At 42.7% G+C, this 26,219-nt stretch overlaps 1 protein-coding gene across 1 annotated transcript in view; it reads left to right on the forward strand.

The window, feature by feature from the left end:
- The window catches only part of fgf11a (fibroblast growth factor 11a), a 74,661-nt gene extending 53,787 nt beyond the window's left edge, over positions 1 to 20,874 (forward strand). Inside the window, exons 4-5 of the mRNA XM_061066281.1 lie at positions 17,671 to 17,869; positions 20,732 to 20,874. Coding sequence (XP_060922264.1) covers positions 17,671 to 17,869; positions 20,732 to 20,874 — 342 coding nt within the window. The remainder of the gene's footprint in view (positions 1 to 17,670; positions 17,870 to 20,731) is intronic.
- The last annotated feature ends 5,345 nt before the right edge of the window (positions 20,875 to 26,219 follow it).

A 26,219-nucleotide genomic window follows, 5' to 3' on the forward strand; every position in this document is an offset into this window, starting at 1 on the left:
GGACGGAGTTTTCTTTCAAACGAGTCTCCTGCTGCTGACAGCCACACAAAGAAAATAAAACAGTTTCAAGTGGAATGAAAAGCTGGTGTCAAGATAAAATGAGATGTAGCAGATCAAACATTTGTTGACCTTCCAATAAATTAAATGTAAATCTTGTATGGAGTGTGTCCCCATTCCAGAAACTTTCCATGGGAAGTTAAGCTCGGGAATTTGGGGAATTTAAAAAAAAAAAAAAAAAAACGCAAATTAAATGCTGAGCAATAAAAACATCATTCAAAACTCTATTTTAAAGATGTATGAAGGGAAGCACACGCTGCACGTTGAATTTCAACCCTCCACTGTGCATTCTTCCATCACATGCACAGATAATTCCCAGCATCCTTCACACTACAGCAGGGCTGTTGAGGCCTGCTGTAGTGTGCAGGACTAGTCAGGTAAGTTTCGATGATATTACTGGGGAAAATATATTAGCATGCTGATTGAGGATTGTTCATCTGTTCATCTAGCCTATTTCCATACATTTATCCATCAATTGTAAAATATTTTTACAGACAATTCCAATTGTTTGGGTAACTATTTATATCTCTGCGATGCATTAGTGTTTTTTTACAAACTTTTTTCTCATCTTATTCTACAGAACAATGCCACGTGCACTCTCTCATGTGTGGAGACTGGAGACATTTCACCCCATCCAATGTAGAAGGAAAGGCTGTGTACATTAGCAAATACTGTGCAAAGACCTATGTTAAAATGACACAACGATGCAGAAGCATATAGTCAAGTGCCCAAAGTTTCCTAAGGGCTCAAATCAGCCTATGACACAACAAAATGTTTATATTTATGTCTGTATATGACAAGGTAAATACAGTTAGTATAAATTATCCTCAATTTCCAGTTTATTCCTGTTAATTCCCGTATATTCCCGTTAATTCCCATGGAAAGTTTCCAACTTTGAAAATTCCCGGAATTTTTCAACCCTAGCCCCATACAGTACACATGCAAGTCTGTATTCAAGGCCAGGGCTTGTCGAACTCCTTGAGGGCACGAGCGTGGTGGAGCAGTTTGATTGACAGGCCACGCTGGATCTTAGCACGAGTAATAACAAACAGAGCTGATTGTTGTCGCTGACTTGAGAGGAGGGGTGAGGAGAAAGATGTGGAAGGGGGGAGCTTGGAGGGAGAGAGAGAAAGATGGCCTGACAGCGCCAGACTCATACCGAACATAACGTCTCCGCTGGGAGCAACAACCACCGCCACACTCATCTTTCTCCCCCCCCCCCCCCCCCCCCCTCTGTCTCACTTGTACAGCTTTTACTCGCCTGTCAGTCTTGTCTTGCTCCCTGTTCGGCCATTTGTGTCTCTTGGCCTCTCCTGTGGTTTGACTTTTTTCTTTCCCTCCTCCCTTGCTTTCTGTCACCCCATGAACCTCTTTTTATTCAGAATATATATCCCTGTCTTCCTGTGTCCCTTATCTGCTGTCCTTGTCCTATAGCTCTGTCCTCTACCTCTCTCCTCTCCTTTCCCCTCTCTCCCTTTGTCCTCCGCCTCTTCGTCCTAAAACCCTTCAAAGTCAGCTCTCCTCTCTCACACTTTCAGCCCACTGCTTTGTGTCACCAATCCTCTCACTGAACCCTGTCTCTTTGCAGAATCATTGCTCAGTAAAATCTGATTTTTTTGTATTTATTCTGAGACCCTTTCTTTTTCACGTTTCAATATAATGTGAGCTCAGTTGGTCAAAAACATATGTGGAGAGCGTTGTATTACAAACATAGAAAAGAGTCCTTTATTTCTTCCATGTTGATGCTGACTCAGCAAAATTGCCACCTGGGTAGACATGCACATGTAAGCAAGTGTTCAACACTAATATTTAATATTTTCCAGTGTGGACATGAAGTAAACATTATACTTAAAGGTGCATTAATCCATATTTTATATTTACAGTTGATCAAATGACGTAAATTACATTGCTTATAGTGGAACACCTGCAGAGAACCATCAATAAATTTGTAGTTCAACCCGGCTATGTGAAGCATTCAAGCATCTTTCAGTTTGTTTTGTTTTTTTAGGATCTGGGTCAGGGTTAATTAACTAGACTGGGCAAACAAAGTTTAAAGCAAGTGGGTGAACATAGTGGAGAAATAAGCAGCTAAAGATTTCCCTCAGGAGTTGGTGGTGACCCAAACAGAACTAAAAGGAGAGATAATGATAGATCTCCATTCTTTAGTTGGTCAGACACATTATGCAAGTCATTGTATGTTTGACAATTTCTCGGGTTTGATTATAACAATGCAATTATAACATGCCAGTGTTGTGCTTACAGTTTGTTTCACTGCCCCCAAGTGGTCTAAACTAAGTAAATGCGAGTTTAAGTGAAATATATACACCTCAAGGTAAAAATATCCCATTCAAGATCATGTAGCCTATTTGAAATTTTACCTGTTTGACAAAAGTCTGTTTGTGAGTTTTAGCATGGAATCATACCAAAAGCAAAATCAGTGATTGTTCAGAATATTGCATTGTTACTCATATGTGGATATGTAACCAGCACTTTGTTTCGGTACAGTGTGGTTAATTTGAACTTTTTGCTCAAATACAGTTCATCTTAATTTATGGCAGTGAATCAGGTCTTAAATGTTTGGTCTGTAAAATGTTAGTGTCCGTTAATAAATCAGCTTGCATGTTTTTTTTCGCTCGGTTAAATCAAGTTTGCACACGTAGATCAGGCCCTTAAGGTCCTTACTTACTTAAACTTACCAAATAACCTTGCAGCTCCGCAGTGAAGCGTATCATTTTAAATCTTTGAAGTAGGTGCAGCTCTAAATTGCATATACTTTTGTTTGCTTATTCAGCGTGTGAGAAAAAAAAAGCTAGATAGGGAACAAATTCATCTGTCACACCTCCCGACTGTTCCAGCTTCTGAGTGACCTGCATCTAAACACTTGAACATTTTCACTTTGCTGCAGTTGATGTTAATGATAACATACACAAGAAGAAACTTTTTTCCCTAGCTCGGCTAGAAAGACCAGCTGAACAAGGAAAGAGGCCAGATGGACTGTATGCATCCATCTGTCTTTACACATCCCCAACAATACACACCTCCTCTTCATCATCCCCCTGTCGCCTTCACCTCTGCAGTACCTTCATTCATCTGGTCACTATACATCTCTCTTTACCCTCCACCAACTGCCTCTGTTACTATCACGTCGTAACGCCCTACAAATCTGAGAACACAGACACTTGAGAGAGAACTAAAGAGCAAATGACAGGCATGCAGGGGGTCATCAGTTATGTATCTATTTTGGCCTGTCGATTTATAGTGAAATAAATGGGTTTTGGAGGAGTTGTTATAAATCCATGGACTTGGTGCAGGTCCATGCAGGCCCATGTGGTGGCTGTGCGGTGCTCCCAGAGTACCAGGGCTTTAGCGGCGAGCTCAGCAGAGGTTAATGGCAGGGGGAAATTCCTTGTCATGGCTCCATTGTCTGGCGCGCTGGGACCCGCTTACCTGTGGGCACCTCCTGAAAATTGCTTTCTGATAAAAATAGAGCTCAGGCGTGTGGACCTGGCCCACTTTATTAGCCTTGTGCTCGGGAAAAGCCTTGCGGGCAGAGAGACAGTCGGTAGTGGTGAGGGAGGAGTGGTGGTTGGGTGGAGGGCGACTGCGTGGTGTTGTGATTTGTAGTCAAAGGCACACACACAAAATGAGCCGGTACACACACACAAACACACACTCCCCTGTGCAATTTAAACACCCTCCACATCCCCACTAACACACATGTTCACCCAGGTATAAACAATTTGACAGAGGCAGGCAGACATAATTGGGCCGGACTCGGATACCCGGGACCATTTCTGGCCAAACTCTCTCCAGCTAACAAGGGGGAAAGTTGGGAAAAGTAAAACTTTACTCCTCCAGATGACATTGTGGGATTTTCTCTTAGAGGATAAACGAACACAGCTCCACTCGTGACCCAGCACTGAGAATCACTGATGGGGAGCAAGGGAGGCAGAAATAAAACCCATTTTCTCACAAGCAGTTGTAGGGGAGAGACAAAAATAGCTACCCTGTGAGTTTCTTTTTAATGTGTAAGTTGTAACACTTTGTATATTAAAGTACCCTATTAAAGTCTCTCAGTCTTTGGACCAGGTTGAAAGTGAATTTCCTGAACAACTTGATTAATCTGGAGATGAAATCATGACCTGATAAATGGATAATAGGATTATTTAGATTTCCCCAGTGACACAGATATTCACAAGAGTCACTGGTGCTGATCTCTTTTGTAGCAGCAACATTTATAGAATCACTTCCTTTTAAACAAGTTGTACAACACTTAAATGTTGTCTTTAGAATCTGCATTGCTGATAAACCAGGTAGGATTAATGTTTATTAAAAACTCTGCACAAAACATCCAGCACAAAAACAATAAAAGAGCGACAGTATATTGTGGAACTGTTTTCGGAGGACTCGCTAACGAAAAGGAATAATTCTAAAGTAGCTCTGGAGCATTAAGAACAGGCAGGTTGAGAACAAGCACAAGTTATTGTCATGAGCTGCGCTAACATACTTGCTGATAGTTAGCAAGCAGTTGGCGACCTCTCTTAGCCAGGAGAGCTTTCCTCTCCTCCTTAGTGGAACTTGATAAAATGATGTAATGTGGATTCTTGAGACGGAAACGCAGAGGGCAGTAAGAGAATGGGAAGAAACAGAGTTAACAACATATTCACCATCCTGACTGGCTGTAGTTATCTTGCCCGCTGTTCTAGTTCGCCAACGACCTCTGAGTAATCACGTCATCACCGAGCTTGCAGAGGAAGCTTTCTGTTGTTGTCCCCCCCCCCCGCGCCCCTCCACTGGGGACTCCTTTAGGGATGCATGGAGGCACCGGCCTCTAAACAGGGAACACCTCTCTTCACATGACCAACTTAGGTGAGATGGGATAGAGGGAAGGAGGAGGAGAGCAAGGGATATGTGATCTGGGGAAGGGATGAGCAAGGAAGGGTAGGGGAAGAGGTAAAGATAGATGTGGAGCATCGAAGAGGAGGAGCAGGATATAAGACAGGATTTCATATCCACCTAAAAATGCCGCAGCTGCATCCAGAGCCAACGCAATAGCCTTGCTGCATTTTGACAAGAGTTACAGCCGTCCCCACGAGCTGAGAGGGCAGAGCTCTGTTCTGCATTCTGATCAGTACAAACAATCCATAAACACACAGCGTCACAGCGCTGCTTATACAGGTGTATGCATACAGATATTTTAAAAGATATAAATGGATAGAAGAAGTTCAAGTACTCAAACTTAATTTCCATGAGTAGAGTTGTTCTTTATGAATTTCATGCAGGGGCATTCTGCTGCCATGTCTTCGCAAAACCACTTTATTGGGATGGATGGTCTTTTGTGGAATAGATAGTTACCACATTCATCATCCCGCTGTGTTGCATAACAGCAAGCAGGTCCTCTCTCCGTGGAGACAGGACGTGTGTGAGAGGGAGAGTCTGTGGGGTTGGTTTCTACAAGACATGTAGTTCAATGGTTTTCGTGTAGTGCCTCTGTGGAGAGTAGGTCATATGATGCAGGACGGGGAATATATATTCCTGTTAATTTATGAGAACAGAAATATCAAAGTCATTTTCCTCAGTGTTTAATAATAAAAGGCAAACTGGCAAAGTAACATAGAGAGATGTTGTTGTTTTTTAAGTTTCAGCAAAATCTGTTTTATATCTTTGAATTTGTACTTTTACATTTTTAAATGCCTTGCAGTCTGGTTGTCTTTTGGCAGACATGAATTCATCTACTATGCATCACTATATTAAATACTGGGTTCTCTGCACTTTTCACCTGATCATCATATTTAAACTATATGTACTGTTGTTTGACAGCTAGGGACTTAAATCTGAAAAAGCAGATGTGGGGGCAGCAAAAAACATATGTAAACAATACATTGAGATAATATAATTTATTCAAGCCTGTTGATAAAATATTTGCTTGTTTATACATCCACCAAATATGGAGTAATATCCCTCATTTGGATTCATGTTTCTGCACCCCAGATGAAAGAGATCTTTGAGCTCCATTTTGTTCTCCACCAGAAGAAATATAGGGGCGTTTAGCTCTTGAATTTGTCATTGTGTTTACCAGCTAGTTGCTAACTAACTTGAATATTATGTTTTTGTAGTATGTAGTTATGTACAGTTAAGTTTCTCCTTTGTTCATTAAAATCCAACGGACACATGTTGATAATTAATGACGTGTGTTGTGGTTCAAATAAAATTCAAATAGCATCAGATTAATATGGTAATATAAACAAGCTGTTGGGCTCTCAGATCACATTGCTCTACACCTTCCAGACAGCTATTTAATTTCTATAAAAAAAGCCTTTTTCTATTGATTGAGCTTCTGTCATCATGCATCACTAAGATCAAGTTGTTTTAGCCCAAGAAGAGAAGTGATTTCACCGTTATTCACCTCCACACCGTCTAGTTTATTTTTCACCTCAGCTGGCCCTTACTTGTCACTGCTGAACTTATATAAAGTTGCATGAAAGACCACACAATACATACCACTTTTTTGCCTGGAGTTGCACATTCACATATAAAGTAATGCCCAGTACTGATAAGGGCGAGAGACAGAAAGAAAGGGTGCCAGGGAAAGCTTGTGAACTGCTGCCTGCAGCTGGATCAGCACCTTGGAGAGCTCCGCATCACACAGTCCTGGGTAGTTTGCAATAAGGACATTTCAATAGTTTCAGTTAAGCCAGAGCACTTGAAGCCTTGATTTCATTGGCTCAGTAGTATCTATTGTCTAAAAAAATACTTCACAACTATTGGCTCATTTCCATTAGCAAGCAAGACTGGTAACATTATAACAACGAATAGCATATAAACCGGATTCATGCAGTTGCTCTACACCTGCATGAATCCGGTAAATATCAAAATATTGTTGTCCTGGTAAACATAGTCACTTTGGCTTTGCTGATACACTAGCCAGTGCATCTTGCTCAGAAGACAAACCGCAACATAAACGGAGAGATTAATGCTCGAACTAGGGTCAGAAGGTCAAGGAGCTCAAAAGGAGCTTGGCGGTTGCGACACGAACAAACTCAGCTCTGGCTCTTCTCTCTCCTCTCCCATAAAGGGTGGCAACATTTATTGGCTAAAGAAATACAGGAACAGCAATACACCACAACAACAAGGCCAGCAGGGTGTGCCAAACATGACAACATAAATAAACGATAAAAAATCAAATCAGGAGTTCGTAACAGTGAACTTTCCTCCCACAGCACCTTCACTGCCCAAACGCCTCCATATGTGGTAGTTCATGATTATGTTTTAAGTCCCATTCATGTTCATATGTTTGTTTATTAAGAAGGGATGAGATCTCACATAGGATCCTTGTCCCTTTCAGATTCAACGAGATCTTCCTCAAATAGCAGCTTTTTCCCAAAAAACTCCACTGGGTGCCTTCCAGTTCAGTAAAAGTTGCATTCTGCAGGTTTCGAATACAACGCAAATGAAAACCTCAAATTAAAAGCTAACTTCAAGACTGGCCCTTGTTAAAAATAGTGAACAGTTTATTATGTAGTCATAAATACTTTTACTGTCTATATTTGTGTACACGAGTACTCTACTGTCGATTCAGACTGTGTTTTCTCATGGAATACAGCTGTTTGTAATGAACAAGTATAACAGCCACATATAATAATATATAAGTGTATACCCTGTAAGAATCATGTATAAAAGTACTATTTTACTACTTACACACACACACACACACACACAGATTCACACGCTCACACATACGCTCACCACTCCAGCTCCTGTCCTCTGACCTTCCTCCACCCATCGAATCAGAAACTGCTTGTCTCTTTTTCTTTAAGTCAGCACTCTTGTTTCCTTACCTCTGCTTGCCTTTCTCTCTCTCTCTCACTCTCTGGCATTTCTCTTCCTCTTTCACACTCTGATTAACCCCCCCATCTCTCTCTCTCTCTCACACACACACACACACTCACAAGAAGTTGTGTCTACATCTCCTCTGAAGGAAAGGGATAGGAAGGATGGAGGACCCTGAAAGGGAAACAGAGGAGAAGAAAAAGGAAGGGAAATGAAGAGAGAGGGAGGGATGAAGAAAGATGAGTAAAGACGGAGAGATGAAAAAGGTAGTGTAGAGGTGAGGCAGGCTATCTCTGATTCCCTTTGGAAAAACCCCAAACGTGCATTGAGGATCTGGCAGAGTCAAGGTGAGAAGGAGAGAACAACCCTCCCTCCCTCTCTGCTTCTTCCCCCTTGTGCACCCGCCTGCACCCTCTCCAGCTGTTCTCATTACACTGTGTGCGCGTGTGTGTGCTTCTTCTCCACTCATTTGTCTGCGTGTGTTTGTGTCAAGGGGTTGTTTCATGCGTAAATCTTGTTTATTCATCCTTTTGTGGAGCCAGACATCATGAATGTGTGTTTACACTCTGTGTTTGTGGATGATGCTTCCCTCGCCTGCCTGTGTGTCAGTTGCCTTTAGGTCTACATGTACTATATATGCGTGTGTGTTTGTGTGTGTGTGGGTGGGTTGGTGCTGTGTGTGTGTGTGTGTTTGTGTGTGGTGTGAGCCCATCAGCCTTGGTCGAGCTCCAGCACTCCTTAGGGCGCCTGTAAATGCCAGAATGTTGGCACAGACGAGGACTCCCTCTCCGCCTCAACTAAAACTTCTTTCTCCTCTCTGTCGGTCAGCAACTCAGACACTCATGAGAGTTCACAAGAGCAGTTAGAGTCCAAAAAGTGAAAAGCAGACAAAGGAAGACAGAAAAAAGACCTTAAGGGCCTATAGATGTTAGCTGTTCTTTGATTGTGTCACATGAGGAGTTTGCTCAACTGAGGATATTTAAATGTATTGTTTTCTCTGAGCCTATAGGTATAATATATCAATATATTAAGCTTGGTATATTTAACCTGTATACCTTAACAAATAATCCAATGAGATGCATGTGAAAGGGGGTGCTCACACTTTGGTTTAAGACCAGCAACTTAACTGTTTTGGTTGAGTCTTCCAACTGCAACAACCAGGAGGCCACAGTTTCTAGCAAAATCCTACTAACTGCTACCTTCCCATCACCTAACAAATAGATATTTATTTTATAAATAGCTGGTTAACACAGTGGAGCAGTTAGCAAAATACCAAAGCATTCCCTTAAGTAGTGGATGAGACGAAAAACAGAGACAAAAAGGCCCATGAAGTGACTCTTGGTGGATGGTAACATTGCTCTGTAACTTTAATTAAACCATCGTTTTTTAAGGAAAACGTCTCACTGGGCTATTAGCACTCATTTAGGGGTTCAAAGTCTGAAAACAGCAACTGACTGAAAATAATTGGTAAGAGCTCTCGTACAGTCAAGCCCAAATGATTCATTCAAGGATAAATCCTCTAAGTATGGTGCGTTTCAAAGTACAGCAGACATCTGCTTCTCCATTCACTCTGATTCTGAGAAGTTGTTGTGAAAATACTCGGCTCGTACTTAAAGTCTTAAAGGCGCAGTGCTTCTTATCAATGTGCCACAAGTTCAATGTATTGCTGTTATCCAATGCTTGTAGAGTTTTGTTTAAATCGTTGACTTTTGCAAATGTTGGATAATAAGCAAACTCAAATAGAAGGTCAATCACTTAAATGATAAGGCTTAATAACACTTCCCATCAGTTGTGGTACAAGTTAGCTAGAAAAACGTTGCTTTTTAACACCCAGACTAAACAGACTATAAGCTGTGGGAGTTGACAAAGTTGCTTGAATGTCAGACGTTGTGTTTATTTGCAGAAGTTAAGATTTTCAGCACGGGAGCAAGCCATCCCTTCCACCAGAGAATACAACATTCTGAAGAGTTTTCCTCCCCCCAAATGCAGAGTGATCGTTTAGACAGATTTTTCAAAGGAACATTGCTGATGATAACGCTGCAGAGAATACCAGTGGGGCTACATGTTGTCCATGCATATATTAGTCAATGATAATTACTCCTATCTTTAGACAATTATTTTCCGAGCTCCTGCGATGCTTCCTCAGCTGTTTGTCCTCAATTAAAGTTGTTTTCCTGCTCATTTGCTCAGATAATAATCAGCTCTTCTGGTAAACAAGCTCTTCTGCTAACCTTGCTCTGTGTGCTTTTAGTCCCGATTCTTATCCTTCTGACAGGAGGTGCATGTAAATATTACATCATTCGTTATACAAGAACGTAAGCTTTATTTCACAAAGCAACATTCACAGCTGTAGCACAACAACAGCTTCGTCTACAGATATTTCATAGAAAGGCTAACCTATAGAAATTAGTTTTCAGGAGCTGCTAGATGCTAACCGCAGATTCAGCAGATCTGATGGATTGGGAAAGGCTGTTCCAGAGTTTGAGAGCTTCAACTGCAAACGCCTGGTCACCTCTGGATTTAAAATAATACGGGGAAACAGATAAAAGGCTATGATCAGATGATCAGAGCGGCCAACCCTCAGAGTACGGGCTCAACAGTTCTGTTATAGAAGCATGGGCCAGGCCGTGCAAGGCCTTGTATGTGGTTAATAACATGTTAAACTAAATTCTGGATGTATCTGGATGCCAATGAATGGATGCAAGAATGAGTGTGATGTGTGATCGACGACTAGTGTTGGTTAACAGCCTCCCAGCAGCAGTCTGCACTGATAGAAGTCCGGCTTTTGATGGCTGAGTGGGCAAGCGAAGGGGGACTTGCAGAAGGGTATTAGAAAATACTAATGTTTGTACTTTTTGGAAGAAAGAAAACATTTCTCCATTCACGATCACTTCAATATATTTTTATAACACCGGCCATCACATTAAACTTTTTCCCCCTGCGGGATATTTTTATGACAGTTTCCAGAAGAGCTGTTTTATTGAACTGTGAAGTGAAGCGACAGGCAGGACAGAGAGAGGAAGGCTGAAGCCGTGCTCTAACAGACAGGCAGCGGACTGAGGTTTTGACATTTTCACATCCTTTTCAAGACATGTGACAAATGAAATGCATCGTGATTTTCTTTAATAGTTGCGGGAATAGCAAAATGCATCATGGGAACTGTACTTTGTTAGCACTCTTAGACTGAAAGAACAATAAATTCAAGTTCTTGCTCCTCCTGCTGACCAAGGCTAGGTCCGTAAGAGACATGCTCGAGAAGAAGGTGGGAGAAGAGGAGGAATCTCAGTTTTTTAAAATGTTCTTGAAGTTTTATGAATGTCATCAAATGTTGGCAATTTACTCAGCTCTTCAGAAAACACAGGTTTAAGGCGTTGTTTTCTAACCAAACTCCAATTATTATGCTTTATTTCGGCTTCTTTGGTCTTAAAGGCGAAAATACCTCCTTTAAACCTGCTTGAATCAATAGTTTTATATCAAGGGTTCGACAAAGGTCACCTGACTTAAACTTGAATCATGATAGAGGATAAGTTGTGACTGAAGTAAAAAATCTGCCCCTAGATTCGGATCCACTCCAAAAATGTTATGAGTTGTTCCCTGACCCATAATGCATCCTTCCCTAGTTATTTCATATAACTGTTAACTGACAAACAAATGCAACAAATCTCCCCAGTCAATGTTAAATAAACATGTTCGTTATTTCTATAATTTTTCCACAAGCTTTGTATATGCTTTACTTTACTGTTTTGTGTTTTTTTTATTTAAAAGATGATACCCACCTTTATTGATCCCCATAAAGAAAATTCAAAGTTGACAAAGCAGCACAAGGAGAAAATTTAAATAAAATAAAAACAACAATAGAAACCAAATCTAGAATAAATTAGATAAAACTAGAAAAGGGTATTTTTTTATTCACAATTTAGAGATAAAGGTTGCATAATTGTACAGTTTGCCCATCATCCAATGTCTTATAATTTTAGTGTTTATCTATCATCCCTATTTTAACTGAACAATACTTTGGTCAATGTCTGTTTAAGTGACTTGATTTACGAAAGCACATTTTGCTTGAATGAAGCCACCCGACCTTCTTTGAGCAGTTGTATTGCTGACACATGGAGCAGCTAAAAAAATCATTCACTGAAAACTATAAAAACACAGCACATCTAATGTACAGTACACACACACACACACGCACACACACACACACACACACACACACACACACACACACACACACACACACACACACACACACACACACTCACACTCAGCTCACACAGGTTGCCTATCAACACTTCGATATACATTTGTCCCCTAGGACGTGGTCGATAAGTGCCCACGACTGGAGGCCCTTGAATTAACCTGTGGTTGTCCGATCACAGCTTGTAAGTCGTTTTAAGTTCTTCACACTCGGTTGCGTTGCCGCGCTGCTCGTCCAATCAAAGACTTATCCAGGGTTTTTTCCTGCCCTAATGCCTATTGACTTTTCACCGAGGTCTTACATGGAATCAATTCCCCAGTTGAGCACATGGGAGGCTCACTGGTTAATGACAGCCATGTGCCCGTGAGTGGGGCTGAATAATATCTACGGGTGTCGACGGATGGAAATGAGATGATGACATGAGTGTGTGTGTCATTGCTGGGGAATAATCCCACTGTATTATCTACACGTCTCCTCCTTCAACTCTTGTGTGCTTATCTTTTTCTCCTCTTTTACTCCACCTCTTTCTCTCTCCCTGGATTCATCTCGTCCCCTCTTTCCCCCCCAAACGCTCCCTCTCCCCCACACCTCTTTCTCCCCTCTGTGTGTGAGTGATGAGGGAGGCTACCGCTCCATCCGTCACTGTTGATGTTGTGAGTGTGTGAGTGTGTGTGTGTGTGTGTGTGTGTGTGTGTGTGTGTGTGTGTGTGTGTGTGTGTGTGTGTGTGTGTGTGTGTGTGTGTGTGTGTGTGTGTGTATGCGTGTGTACGAGTGTGTGTGTATATGCATGTCATCTGGCGCCCGGTGGCCTCCCACTGATGTAAGAGGGATCCGTCATGTCTCGCTGTCACAACAGCAGACACGCATGAGTGGATGTACACACCCTCACAGCCTCTCTCTCACACACACACACACACACACACACACACACACACACACACACACACACAGACAGAGAGAAGTCAGAGAGAGAGAATACTGTTGTCTCCTCTAAAACTGTGAAACAGAAAGTTGTTGTTTCAGTGTCAAAGACTGTTTGAATTGATTCTTGGGTGTTTTCAAATTCTTTAGGCAAGTTGTTTTTTCTGTCTCTATGTCCATATTCTTGCCTCATTGTTTATTTTCAGAGCACAAGTGGAGAGTTGCTGATCGGCAAATCACAATAACAATATTATCATAAATCACAGAATGCAACATGACACGACATTTTTGGCAAATTTAAATTTCAAATATCCAAAGGAACATTGAGCCTGGTGCAAAAGAATGCGCACCAAAATAAATAATTGTCCGTGCTTATGGCTGTTGTACGATTGGAGTGGCTTTCAGCTTGATAAACAAGGTTCTTCGGGCAGAGCTGAGTATTATGGAGTGGTGAGTGGACACAAGTTAATTTTGGAGCAGCCTCAGCAGCAGTGACAGGAGCCACGCACTGCCTGTGTGTTTGGAGCAGCCCCTGCTGAACACATAGGGAACTGCATTCCTGACGATGAAGACCCCTCTCGTCTTGGAGATGAGACTGATTGGACTCCGGCGACAGACAGATCGGCTGTCTTCATTAGCTGGAGGCTCTACCTGAGTAGCTTGTCGGATGTTTCGGGTGCAGAGGTGCAACAGAGTCAGGCCTCTGCAGTTTATGATAAAGAGGAAACCATCAGTCAGAAATCAGCCCCAAGTGCAGTCAGACTAAACGCTCCGCAGACAGATGTGCATCCGTCCCCTGTGTGTCTGCGGTGTGAATAATGTGCCTCTGCAAATGGCTGTTTAACAGTGTGTTGTCCTATAAAGCAGCGATGGCGATTGCACCTCTGTGACTGAGTATGTACAAGTAAGTGGCTTCTGGCAAAAACAAAAGACGTATTGAGTTAGAATCTATTTTAAAAAGCGATAACTCCTTACCAGTGTTGGGGAGTAACGGAATACATGTAACGGCGTTACGTATTTAGAATACAAATTATGAGTAACTGTATTCCGTTACAGTTACAAAATAAATAGATGGTCTTCAGAATACAGTTACATTGTTGAAATCAGTGGATTACATGACGGTACTTCTTGAGTTTATTCACGCTCTCGTAAATCCACCGGCGGCAAAGCCCCCAGGAAGCAGCTGGAGACCAGGGCTGCCGTATAGCGCCCCGGCCCCCGGCGGCGTGAAGAAGCCTCACCGCGACCGGCTCGGGACCGTTACAGGCCCGGGACCTTGGCTCTGAGAGAGTTCCATCGCTACCAGAAATCTACGGAGCTGCTGATCCGCAAGCTGCCCTTCCAGCACCTGGTGAGAGAAGACCGACCTGCGCTGTCACGGCTCTGCAGGAGGCCAGCGAGGCACGCCGGGTTCACACCGGACGCTGAAGCGCCGGGCAGCTCTAATAATATCCCAGAAGTATTAAATCATATAGTCACTTGTTGCTCCAACATTAACTGCAACAGCGTCCCAATTTAATGTCATCTATCTTCAAGAACTTCTCCGCTGTTTGCTCCGTTCAATGTCGGGTGTCGAGGGTAAATTACGTATTCTCCGCCCCCCCCCCCCCCCCCTCTCTTTTTATCTTTATGACTGCTTGTGTGTCTGTAGTGGATGGGCAGAGGGGGGCATTTAATAATGTGATCGGTAAAATTGGTAAAATTAGAACTCCAGGACAACAGAAGGGGAATACAAACTATGGGATGCATACTTTATCATTTATATCATATAATATGTCATCAATATCGTTTAAAATCATTTTTCAGTGTGTTTCCTGGAGCGATACGCTCGCGTCAAGCGCAAAAAAAAATAGACTCGACGCCGAAACGATCGCTGCACGGCGCGAGGCAGCCTTGGCGCAGGGGGGGGGGTCCTTCAGCGTCCGGTGGGACCGGCACAGAGGTGGAGTGGATGGGAGCCGGACATCCAGCTGGCCCGCCGCATCGGCGGAGAGAGAGTTTAAACTGCTGCTGCTCCACTGACTATAACAACGCCGCAATCATACACTTAAAAAATGCAATACAAACCGGAAGTATTCCAAGTATTCAGAATACGTTACTCAGATTAGTTAATGTAATGGAATACGTTACAGATTACATTTTTGAGCATGTATTCTGTATTCTGTAACGGAATACGTTTTGAAAGTATCCTTCCCAACACTGCTCCTTACGTATCGGTATAATAATATAAATAGTCTTCTGACACTACACAAATAAATACACAGGACCACATTAACTATACCTGTAATGTGTGTATACTCATGCAGTCATGATTCCAAGCTGAAAACAAGTCCCTCTGTTTTCCTACTCGGGGATTCAGTCATTGAAGCAACATTACACCTAGTCAAATTACATGAAATATTGAAGGTGTATTTTATTTACTTGATGGAATCCTAAATTAAAGACTCGAAGCACAGCAGTTTTTCCCATTCGTGTTTCTTGCTCGTCCAGTCTCGTGTGCTGACTGTATATTTTATCACCTCCTACCGTGCACGTCTTAAACATACATGTGAAATTTGATGTATCACCCTGTTCATTTTTATTTCTAGTGTATGACACGAGTATGAAATGAAACCCTGATTCCTCTGGTGGAAACGGAGGTAGTTATCAGGTTTGATGAAGCAGGTGGACCCAGGATGCAGAGTTTAAACAGAAAGTGTCCTTTAAGTAGGTGAATGTCCAACAGGAACGAATCAACAATAAAAGGAAGCTCAAAATGTCAAACTGAAAAAACAAAAAGGCACACTGGGGGAAAACACCAGAAGCTTACGAGGAGATTCAGAGGACGGGAGCTCAGGAGACAAGGGATACAAAAAGCACAGGAGATAAGGACAGGATATAAGACAGGCATTTAGACAAGGAACCGACAAGGAGAAGCACAGACACTTATATACACTAAGGGGAAGGCAGGGGCAATTGGACACAGGCGGAACACTTGAGGACTGGTGCAGACAATCAAAGAGACAGGAAGTGAAGAAAGAAAACATAATAGGAACAGATCCTACAAAATAAAACAGTAAACCGAACACAGGGAAAACATACAACATATACATGTAGTGAAACAACATACAAACATAAACACAAGGATGTACAAGAAACACAAGGTAATAATTAAACAGAAAACACTCCAAAACCATTACAGTAGTTCCCTAAAAGGTTCTGCTGCTTATGCATCCTAACGGGTGATGTATTTTCCCTAATATGATACAACATTAATTGCAATTATTTTGATATACTGGCTTTGCAAGAAGAACAAAAATGGATGATCATCTTTTTGTCTAAAGCTCTTGATTGACAAAAACTCCGGCGGATGTGAGCACAGTTGGGTCTGGACTTTTCTCCGGAGTTTGCCTTTCACGCATGAACAACACAGCGTTAGATTCTCTACTCAGACGCTGGTCTTTTCATGTCCGATACACACACACACAAACACACTCACACACACACACACACACACACACACACACACTGCTCATGTCGCTACACTTGGTTTAATTGACGTAATTATCCCAAAGAATAACTTTGCTTTACAAGGCAGGCAGTAAACACACACACACACACACACACACACACACACACACACACACACACGCTGACTCCAGATGCACTGTATCATACTGCCATGCAAACACTGGTAATGATAGCAGCACCTTCCCAGACGATCCAGACCTTTGGATTCCGCTCTGTGTCATTATAGGGCAAAGTTAATAGCTGGGTGAGGAAATGAATAGCTGCTGAAGTGAATGGATGTGTAATTAAAGAATGGGTGATACAGTCAATGCAATTAGCTTGTTTATGTGTGGTACAATAGATATAGGCAGCCAGCGATGGCCCCGTGCCTGCGGTAGGCAGACGAGCAGCGGGAGGGAGGGAGAGGAGACGGGAGATGGAGAACGGGAGGAGGAGGAGGAGGTGGAGAGATGAGAGCGAAAAGAGAAAGCAAACTCCTTATTCAGGCATTTTCTGCTCACCTGTCATATCAAGGCTCCAAATCAATCCTGCAAATTGGTTTGTTCCTTGACAAGGTTACCAAGTGACGGAGGGATGGAGGGAATGAAGTGGGGAAGCCGAGGCAGAATGGGAGATAGAGAGGGAATATGTGCGAGCTGTAACGAGAGAGAGATGAGCAGGGGTGGGGGGGTGTCCTGGTGATGACATATCGTCTAATGCAGAGCAATGCGTGTTGGCGTGTTTGTGTGTGTGTGTGTGTGTGTGTGTCTTGTGCGTTTGTTTGGGGGAGCTGAAGGCCGACGGCGAGGTCGTTAAACTATGGAGGGGGGTGAAGGATCCGCTTGATTGTTGTTTGTTACAGGTAAACCGAATCAGCTGAGTTATGGCATCCCGACTCAGGGAGCACTTTGCCCATGTGGTAAATGGGCGTGTGCACATGTTGGAATGAGTGTGTGTGTTTGTGTGTGTGTGTGTGTGTAAGTGCAGTTTCTTGACACAGCCACAGATGCTCCTGTAACCCTGTCACAATGAAATGTGGGAGCCATTTCCACCCATTCCCAGCTGAGCCCGGTGGAATTGGAAAGTAAACATATAAATAATGGAACAGATCATTTAGAAAATGGCAAACACTCCTGATGCGGCTGCTGTTTTCTTCGTGTGTGTGTGTGTTTCAGGTGCACTTCACGCCAGAGTGCAAGTTTAAGGAGTGCGTGTTCGAGAACTACTACGTGACCTACTCGTCCATCCTGTACAGGCAGACCCAGTCGGGCCGAGCGTGGTACATCGGCATCAACCGGGACGGACAGGTGATGAAGGGGAACCGCGTCAAGAAGACCAAGGGAGCTGCACACTTCCTGCCCAAACTCATCGAAGGTACAGCACAGTCATACTTTTGTGTTTTTAACTTTTGTCTCCATCTCTGGGGCTGAATTCTCATTGCTGGTGGCACCCAGTGGCTGGAGGTATTACAGTTTCGGGTTCTCAGTCCATTCTATTCTTGTGAGCATGATATATCAAGAAAGTGTTTATGGAAATTCTTCAAATGTTCAAGTACAATTTCTTTTGCCTTGGAATCACCTTGAGGGAATATTTGTACCAATGGCAGTTCATTACTTCTGTTACAAATTTCACTTGGATACAAAAAATGTCCTGATTTAAAAGTGAAGTACAAAGGTCGAGGTCACCTAGACTCCCAGATTAACTGGTTCGATTTTGGTAGTTGAAGGTCAAAGGTCAGGGTCACAGTGACCTAACAACAGTTTTGGGTTGTCCGCCCATTCCATTCTTGTGAGTATGATATATCGAAAAGGTTTTTAGGGATATTCTTCAAATGTTTCACAATTTTTGCCTTGGAATCACCTTGTGGGAATGGAATTTCATTACTTCTGTTACAAATATTCACTTGTACAAAAAATGTTCCTAATTAGAAAGTAGAGGTCAAAGATCAAGGTCACAGTCACCTCACAAAACGCTCCCATGCTCACCTAGACTCCCAGATTAACTGGTTCGATTTTGTTGGTTGAAGGTCAAAGGTCAGGGTCACAGTGACCTAACAAACATGAATTTCTGCCCACGAACATGATATCTCAAGTCTGCCGTTGGATATGTTTTTCAAATTTGACCAGTTTTATTTTGGACTCAAATATTCACTGATTAAACATCTGCGATCAAAGGTCAAAGGTCATTCATATGAACCTGGAGAAATAAATTTCAGTTTTGACTGAAACTAAACTAGTTGGTAGAGGCATATAACCACAGTGTGTGAATTCTAGTCATTGACCTTAGGGCTCAAGGCTCCAGTAGCAGCCAGTCAGAGAGGAAACATTAACTAAATTACAACATAACCTATGCTAGATCCACGTTTGATAGTTAATTAAGTTTCCTTGTCTTGTATAATGGTGCTGTGTCAAAATATTCGTTAAACCTTGATTCTTTTTCTTTTTGTGGTGCAAACTCATGTAAATAAAGTTGAGTTCAATCAAGCATTTTAATACAGAAGGTCACGCTGGCCTCATGGCATATAATTAAGCTAAACATGGATTATTTGCTCACTGTACTCATCAGTGTAACAGGGAAATAACACAATCTGCAGAGGGTGGTAGGTGGGTGGTTTAAGTCAACAAAGGCCCACTAGCATATGTTTGGCCTTATTTACACTTACAAACATTGCTGAGGAGGTGAGTCATGTTAGAACAGGTGAGTTAGTTAATTGAAGTTTGGGTGCATGAAGGCATTTTGCAGACTGTGCACGAACACATATACAGCAGCCTTTTCTTGCATAGCCAGTCTGGTATTAAGCAGAAACACTGAAACAAATATGATCTATAGATGAAAAGGACAATGTACACCTCAGTGTTAATAACAAATAAAACAGTGTCGTCCCAGAGCAGACAACACGTGGATGTCGACCCATCCGCAGTAAAACACAGTGTGTGACCTGCACAGCAGCTGGTGAAATAAATCAATGATTAATTCACCTCAGGCAGACATGACCTTTTTTTTTATAAACCTATGCTAAAAGATAATGATAATCCAAACCTTAACCACAGCCCATAATGTTGTCATCCTTTTACACTGCTTTATCCCTGTCAAAGCCCCTGTGTAGATTTTTATTTCTGGCTGTGATGTAGTGTGTGTGCAGAGGTAGTTTTCGATTGAGAGACTGTCGCTGGCAGAAATGCAGGTCAGTAGCATAGAGTGTATTTAAAGATGAACGACAGGTCTCCACCTAATCCCAATATCGGAGTTAAGCTGCGGTATTAAGGCCCTGCAGATACGGGCGCTTGACTATTCGTGAGCCGGTGTCAGCTGTCAATCATGAAGTTTCACCCTGTTTTTATTGTATCAATAGCTAATCATTCAAAACAACCGCCCCGAAAAAATTCGAATTAAAATACACATCAATTTGACAGAAACTACACCAAATTTTAATTTTCTTTACGTGTACTTTGACTTTTAAGTGTTCGGCCCATTTCCCATCCGCTAACATGGAGGAGGTGGAGTTTATAATACATACTCCAGCCAGCCACCAGGGAGCAGTCAAGATCAATTGGCTCCACTTTTGGGGAGCTTTCATAGCATCCTTCTTTAAACACAGTCTATGTTTGCACATGGTCAGCCAACAGCAACTTATCAGTGGCACCAATAGCCATCTTGTGCCATAAACAGGTTTCAACCCCTTGTAGACGAATGTCGCAAATTCGCCTCAAACCCCATTCCGGTCTTAAAGGTGACGATTTTATCCCACTAATGCCTGATGGTGCAAATACTACACATACCAAGGAAGGTACTGGAAGCACTCTGTCGCCATCTAGTGGTCGGAGTGGAAAATACATTCTAGCCTCTTGGGACTGTGCAGTTATTTTTTAGGTATTAAGCTGTATTTGAAATGTATTTGAAATACTGTGATGATTGAACAGCAATGATTGTACAGAAACCTATGTTGTTATTCAATTTCAAGCCAAAGCAGCATCAATATAATAATCTACATACCAGAGACTGGATAATTTGTTAAATTACGGTTATGCTAATTTAGTTAATACTTAAATGTATATCTACTGTATATGCTATATTGAAATTAACAATCTCCACTTAATTTAGCATCTGTATGACAGCCAAAAACACAAATAATATTTTTTTTATATAATTGGAAATTAATTCTGGCAATAAGGGGTTAACTCTTTGAAATAATGAGAGCGGCTTCATGTAACTCTGTTCCACCTTCTCTCTCCCCAGTGGCCATGTACCGGGAGCCCTCTCTACACGACGTTGAAGAAAAGAGTCCGCCCAGGAAAACGCCCAAGACCTCCAGTGACTCGCCCGTGCTTAAGAACGGCAAGAAAGACCCTAAATCCAAAACCAAAACCTCCACCTCCTAGCGCTGAGACACACGGGAGGAGGTGGTGGTGGGGGTTGGCGGGGGGGTCGGGCTGCAAGCGGACAGGGCACCAGCGGAAAACGGGTTGCGAGGGGCCACGCCACCCTCCACCACTCCTGCTGCCTGCGACACGAAAACTCTACATACCACAATGCACCGGTGTGACGTTGAGGAAAAAAGGAGCAGGCCTGGGTAGAGGGATGCTGGCCAATGGGAAGCACCCATTTACCCTCACAGACCCCCCCTCCCTCCACTCCCACCCACACCAGCGCGCCACCTTCTCATGTAATAACTTCCATGATGAGCCGAGCCTGGGACACAAAAAGCAATAACTCCACAAAGAGGTGGATCGGTCGCCGAGCATCGTAAAGAATGTCACCGCGGCACGTTTTAACCAGCTGCGAGGAAATCCCCCCCCACCCCCCCCCCCCCTTGAGGTGTCATCAGCGACATCCACCCCAGTCAACCAAATATCGAAGTCAAGCCACCCTGGTTTCACCGAGGCGGGTGTGGCGGTCAGATCCGTCCCTCTGCAGCACACACTTTACAAATGGGTTTGTGTAGGGCTCCGAGCTAATGCTAGCCTGACGCAGGGCCATGCATACGCAGGGGCCGACACGCGGACCCTCGCAGACTTTTGCTCTGCAGCCATCTGCTCCGTCCACGTCTTCTGTCCGAGTCAGCGACTTTGCGAGATGGACCTGAATACCTGTCCGCCTTGTTTGTGGGTGTATGTGTGTGCGTGTGTTCCCTTCTTCTTCTGTTCACCTTTGGCGCGTTTTGATTAGTTTGTGACATGGAGTGAATTTTCCACTCGGCGTAACAATAACCCCCTCCCTCCCCTCATCCTCCTGGGCTCTGTTAATGGAGTCTGGGGCTGATCAGAATCTTTCGACCCTTAAACGAGGGGCCAAGAGCTCCCTCGGCATCACACACAAACACACCCAAACACACACACACACCCTCGTGGAGGTAGTCGCGCACATTTCCCCTTCCTGATATCCTCGAGCGCTAACAGCAAAACAATGATCTCCCAATGTTATGCATTAATACACACACACACATCCACAGATGGTAACATGGAGGTGTGTGTGTGTGTGTTTGTGCAGGTTCTGGGAGATAATGGGGACATCAGCAGTGAGATGTGGTGCTGATGGAGCCTGACCTGTGAAGCTTGCACTGCGATAGCTTCTCACTGTCGGTGGTCATGCACTTGCACAAACACCTGATGCCCACACAGTGTCTGTTACTCGTCTTTCTCTCTGTGTGGTGTATCTGTTGAAAGGTGTATGCATACATAGTCATTGTGTGCATCTATTAGCCTTTTCTGCAGCCGCATGGCTACCCCCATCACTTTCTCCGGACCGGAAATATTCTGCATACTGTATTCCTCTCATGTCCACTCGTTTTGAAAAGGGCACGCAATATGTCAGTGTCAGGCAACATGCCGTGGGGGGTGCTAATCCCCCTGGGAGAACAGTTTTTGCTTAATTTCTTTCGTTCCCGACTTGAAGGCTGATGTAACACACCAGCTGTGCTGAAGCTGTGTTCACTAAAACCAGATGATTTTCTACACTCAAAATATATATAGACAAAACATCAGTATTTGACCTAAGACATGCTTGACTCTGCAGTGTGCGGTACACACTTTTACCCACAATGCTGTGCACGCGGGAAATAGAGTAGCTATCAAAAACTTACTATTCTTTGGCAAAACATACTCATGGATGTTTGTGAAGCATCCAGCCAGGCACGGAATGCACAATGGAGGTAATGCTGATATTGTACGTTTGAGTGCGGCTTTGGGAGCCTGTCGGAGCACAAAAGAAAACTAAACTGGCCTAACCCCAACCCAACAGGCATTCAGATTTGTGTGTTGGAAATGGAGCCTGATGCAATAAATGTAAGCTGAACTGAGTTTGTGTTACTCTGACCTGATCCGAATAACATTGTGTAGGAGCCTTAGTGTTTATCAGAGTTCCCCAAATTATATGACACAAGGTTACAAGACACATAAACATTTGAACATTAACACTCAAGTGGGCAGGTGTGTTTCACAAAGTCGACAAACAGCCTCACCTTTGATTGTTACTTCCACACAGCGCTTCTCAGATCCTCTGGTGTCACGATCCTCTGCTCAGGACGACTTTACTTAGTAGCGTCCACCATTTTTGTCGCAAAACAACACAAAATTGCAGGCTTACTTGACTGAGAGGTCAATAGGGCAGGCAATAGGTCGCCCTCTGCTGGATTAGGATAAAAAACTTCTTCAGACATGAATGTGAACATCTCCCTCCACGTTTGAATTCATTTTGGAATATGAGTGACAGCAGTTGCACCCTCTGGTCTTTATTTTCTCATGGATATGTGCAACTCCATAATTCATGTGCTTAACTTGCACTCTGCTGTTTCAAGTTTGATTTCTGTGATTTCTGGAGGAAAATAACGAAAAACCAAAGCATTGTATAGAGAATGAAATTGACAGCTAAAGTACGTACCGTGATTCTTAAAAAAGAGAAACAGAAAGTTAGATGTATTATATAGTTGTTGTTTTTCATCACATTTTTATCAGTGCTTCTTCTTGTTGAAGAAAGTAAATTAAGCATTTTTTTAAATTTCAGATTTCTCTTTCAGGAAACCCTGTTTCGCGTGTTTGCATTTGTTGTTTCCATTCCGTGGGAAAAGTAATCATTTTTCATAGCGAACTTTCACACTGAAATATGCCGGGCGGGGTAATTGTTTCTGCCTAATGTTTATGTACTGTTAGAAGCGAGGGAGTCGCGTGTGTTGCGGAGGTAGAGACGAGGATAGATTGATGATTAGGACTCAGAGAGAAAGAGAGAGAGAGAAGGGACGATGCAAAAAAGGAAACACAAGAGTTTCCACTGTAGGAAAATCTGTGATGATGAGCAGAAAAAAGAGAGATTTAACAGGGAATTATGGTAATGAGAACAGCGTCCCCTGAACACACACACACACACTTTTCCTTCTATGCATAATCCTCGGCGCCCCTGTAACCTGCAGTTGTAAATAATAATAGCTGATAACCGTTGCAGAATGGCGGCGAGCTGCTGAGCAAAGTAATCTGCTTCCTGAGATGATGAAGCAAACTTTACCTCTGATTTCCTGAGGAGAAACAAATTAAGTGAGGAAGGAAGGAGAGAGTGGGAAAGTGATGATGGAGGAAAGAAAGAAGGAGGAAAGAAGGAGACTTAGAGAGTTACTCCCATTGTGTTTTACATTTAGCGAAACAAGTTACTATTAAAACCTCACTCTCACACCAAAGACCTTAATTAAGCTGTTAAATAGACCTTCAGGTTGGTGTGTTTGACCAGTCAGCCCCTATGGATCACTAAACCAAGAACACAGTGTTTGACTATTATTCGCAAGGTAATTACACAAATGTTTAATTAAATGTGGCTCTCGCCTGCTCGAGTAGATTTAAGAGCGTGTGGGACAGGATGGAGAGATACTGTTCGAGGAGAGGAAGAAGTCTTCACTCACGCCTCCTGCTCTATATTTTAAGGGCTTTGAAAAATCTGCATTGCAATATTTTCTCATGTAAGCGTCTTATTTGTTGTTTTCAGAATTCAGGCAGACTATGAATTTAAAGACAAAAAGTGGTTAAGGGCTAAAATAGTTCAAGAGGTTAATGTGTGTTTTTAAGTTGATGACAAAAGTTTGTGCGTTTTGATATAGATAAAGAAAAGAGACGATGCTAAATGTATTAAATGCTTGAATACACACAGGGGAGTCAAAGGGGCATTCCTCAGATTTTAACACATAGTGCTCAGCTGAAAACTGTTGAAAAATGTTTTCTGAAGATGCGTTCAAACAGTAAGCGAAGCACTTGTTCCGATCCTTTTTCAAGAGCGTGGTCTTTCAGTTTTAGATCAGGCTTTATTGATTTCATGTCCAGATCTTGTAATGCTCTCACTCAAAGACCCAATTCGTTCGCACTCGATTTACCCTGCTTGTGCTTCGATTTCCAGCGCTCCTGCTTCAGCTCTTCTCCACACACTCATTTTTCTTCTGTGCGCTGGTGAAACGTGTGCTCACGGATTTCTCCTCTGCTCTCGACCTTTTTTGTGTAGCAACTCTGTGAACATTCCCCAAACAGCAGAATGCCAGGTGGAGTGGTGACCAGTGAAGTTGTCTCACCCTCGTTGTGGTTGTGTTAGCTTTATGTCTTTGAGATTCCTGTACGGGCGGTTAGTTTAACCACTGCTTCCCGTTGGTGAGCTTGAAGAAAAAACGCAAACACCTTCATGGAGCAGGAGTCCAGCAGATCGATGGTTAAGGAATTTTAAACCATGGAGTGTTTCCATGTCGCTAGGAACTATAAAAACAAAATAGACCCTGCCCTGTTTCTTTTCTCCTTGTATTTCATGGGAACAGCACCAGCAGTTAATTCGTCAACACTACACTTGGAATTGTATTGGGTGGGCTATTTTGACAGATTTGTTTCACCAAAAAATCCAAAACGTTTTGCACAGATGAAGTGTAAGAGCAAGGAGAAGAGCTGAAGCTGGAGCACAGGGAATTTAAGCACAAGCAGAGGCTATTTGAGTGCAAACGCAAGGGTTTGAGTGAAGGCATTTAAACTACTGGACGTGAAATCAACGAGTCCTGCTCTTGAATCGAAAGACAGTCATGTCTTGAATAAAGTTAGGAAGACAAACATTTGAGTCTATAAAATCTGGAACTATGGAAGTGAAATACTAAATAGTTGGAATTCCTTTTTAACCCTTAGATTTAATGCAGTGTTATTTTCTGTTGATTCATAAGCCTGTACAGATGCAAAAAAAAAACTGTTACACTCGTCTCATCACCTGCCTCAAACTCTGAGTTATTTAACATAACGAGAGCCACGATTTATTTGAAATCAAGCCATCAGGAGCTCTGTTTGCTTTTAGCGACACTGACACCCAGCAAACGATTCTCGATTGAGGAGTTCACACCACAGTATGTCTGGCGATTAAATGCAATCCATCGCAAACGATCCATCCGACACTTTTAATTGCATCAATCACCAATTTCTCACTTTTCCACTGTAGAATATGCAGATAAATTAGCCTTTTCTATTGCAGCTTGCAGACAGTTTTTTAGTTGAGTCATTTTAATCGACCAGGATTCTGTACTTGTGAAACGTTGCTGCCCAGAGTGACCTATGTTTTCAGCCATAATAGAATTACTGTGTGATTTTATCTTTATTTATAAAAGCAATAGATGCAACCTGTTATTCTTGGATTATTTTCAAGTGACAGGTTTAAGATTTTTTTTTAAAAGAAAGCGTGTAAATATCGGTTTTCAGTGTTGTTGATTTTGGTGGCAGAAAGGTAGAAT

The sequence above is a fragment of the Limanda limanda genome, chromosome 22 (genome assembly GCF_963576545.1).
Source record: "Limanda limanda chromosome 22, fLimLim1.1, whole genome shotgun sequence".
Taxonomy (NCBI): Eukaryota; Metazoa; Chordata; class Actinopteri; order Pleuronectiformes; family Pleuronectidae; genus Limanda; species Limanda limanda.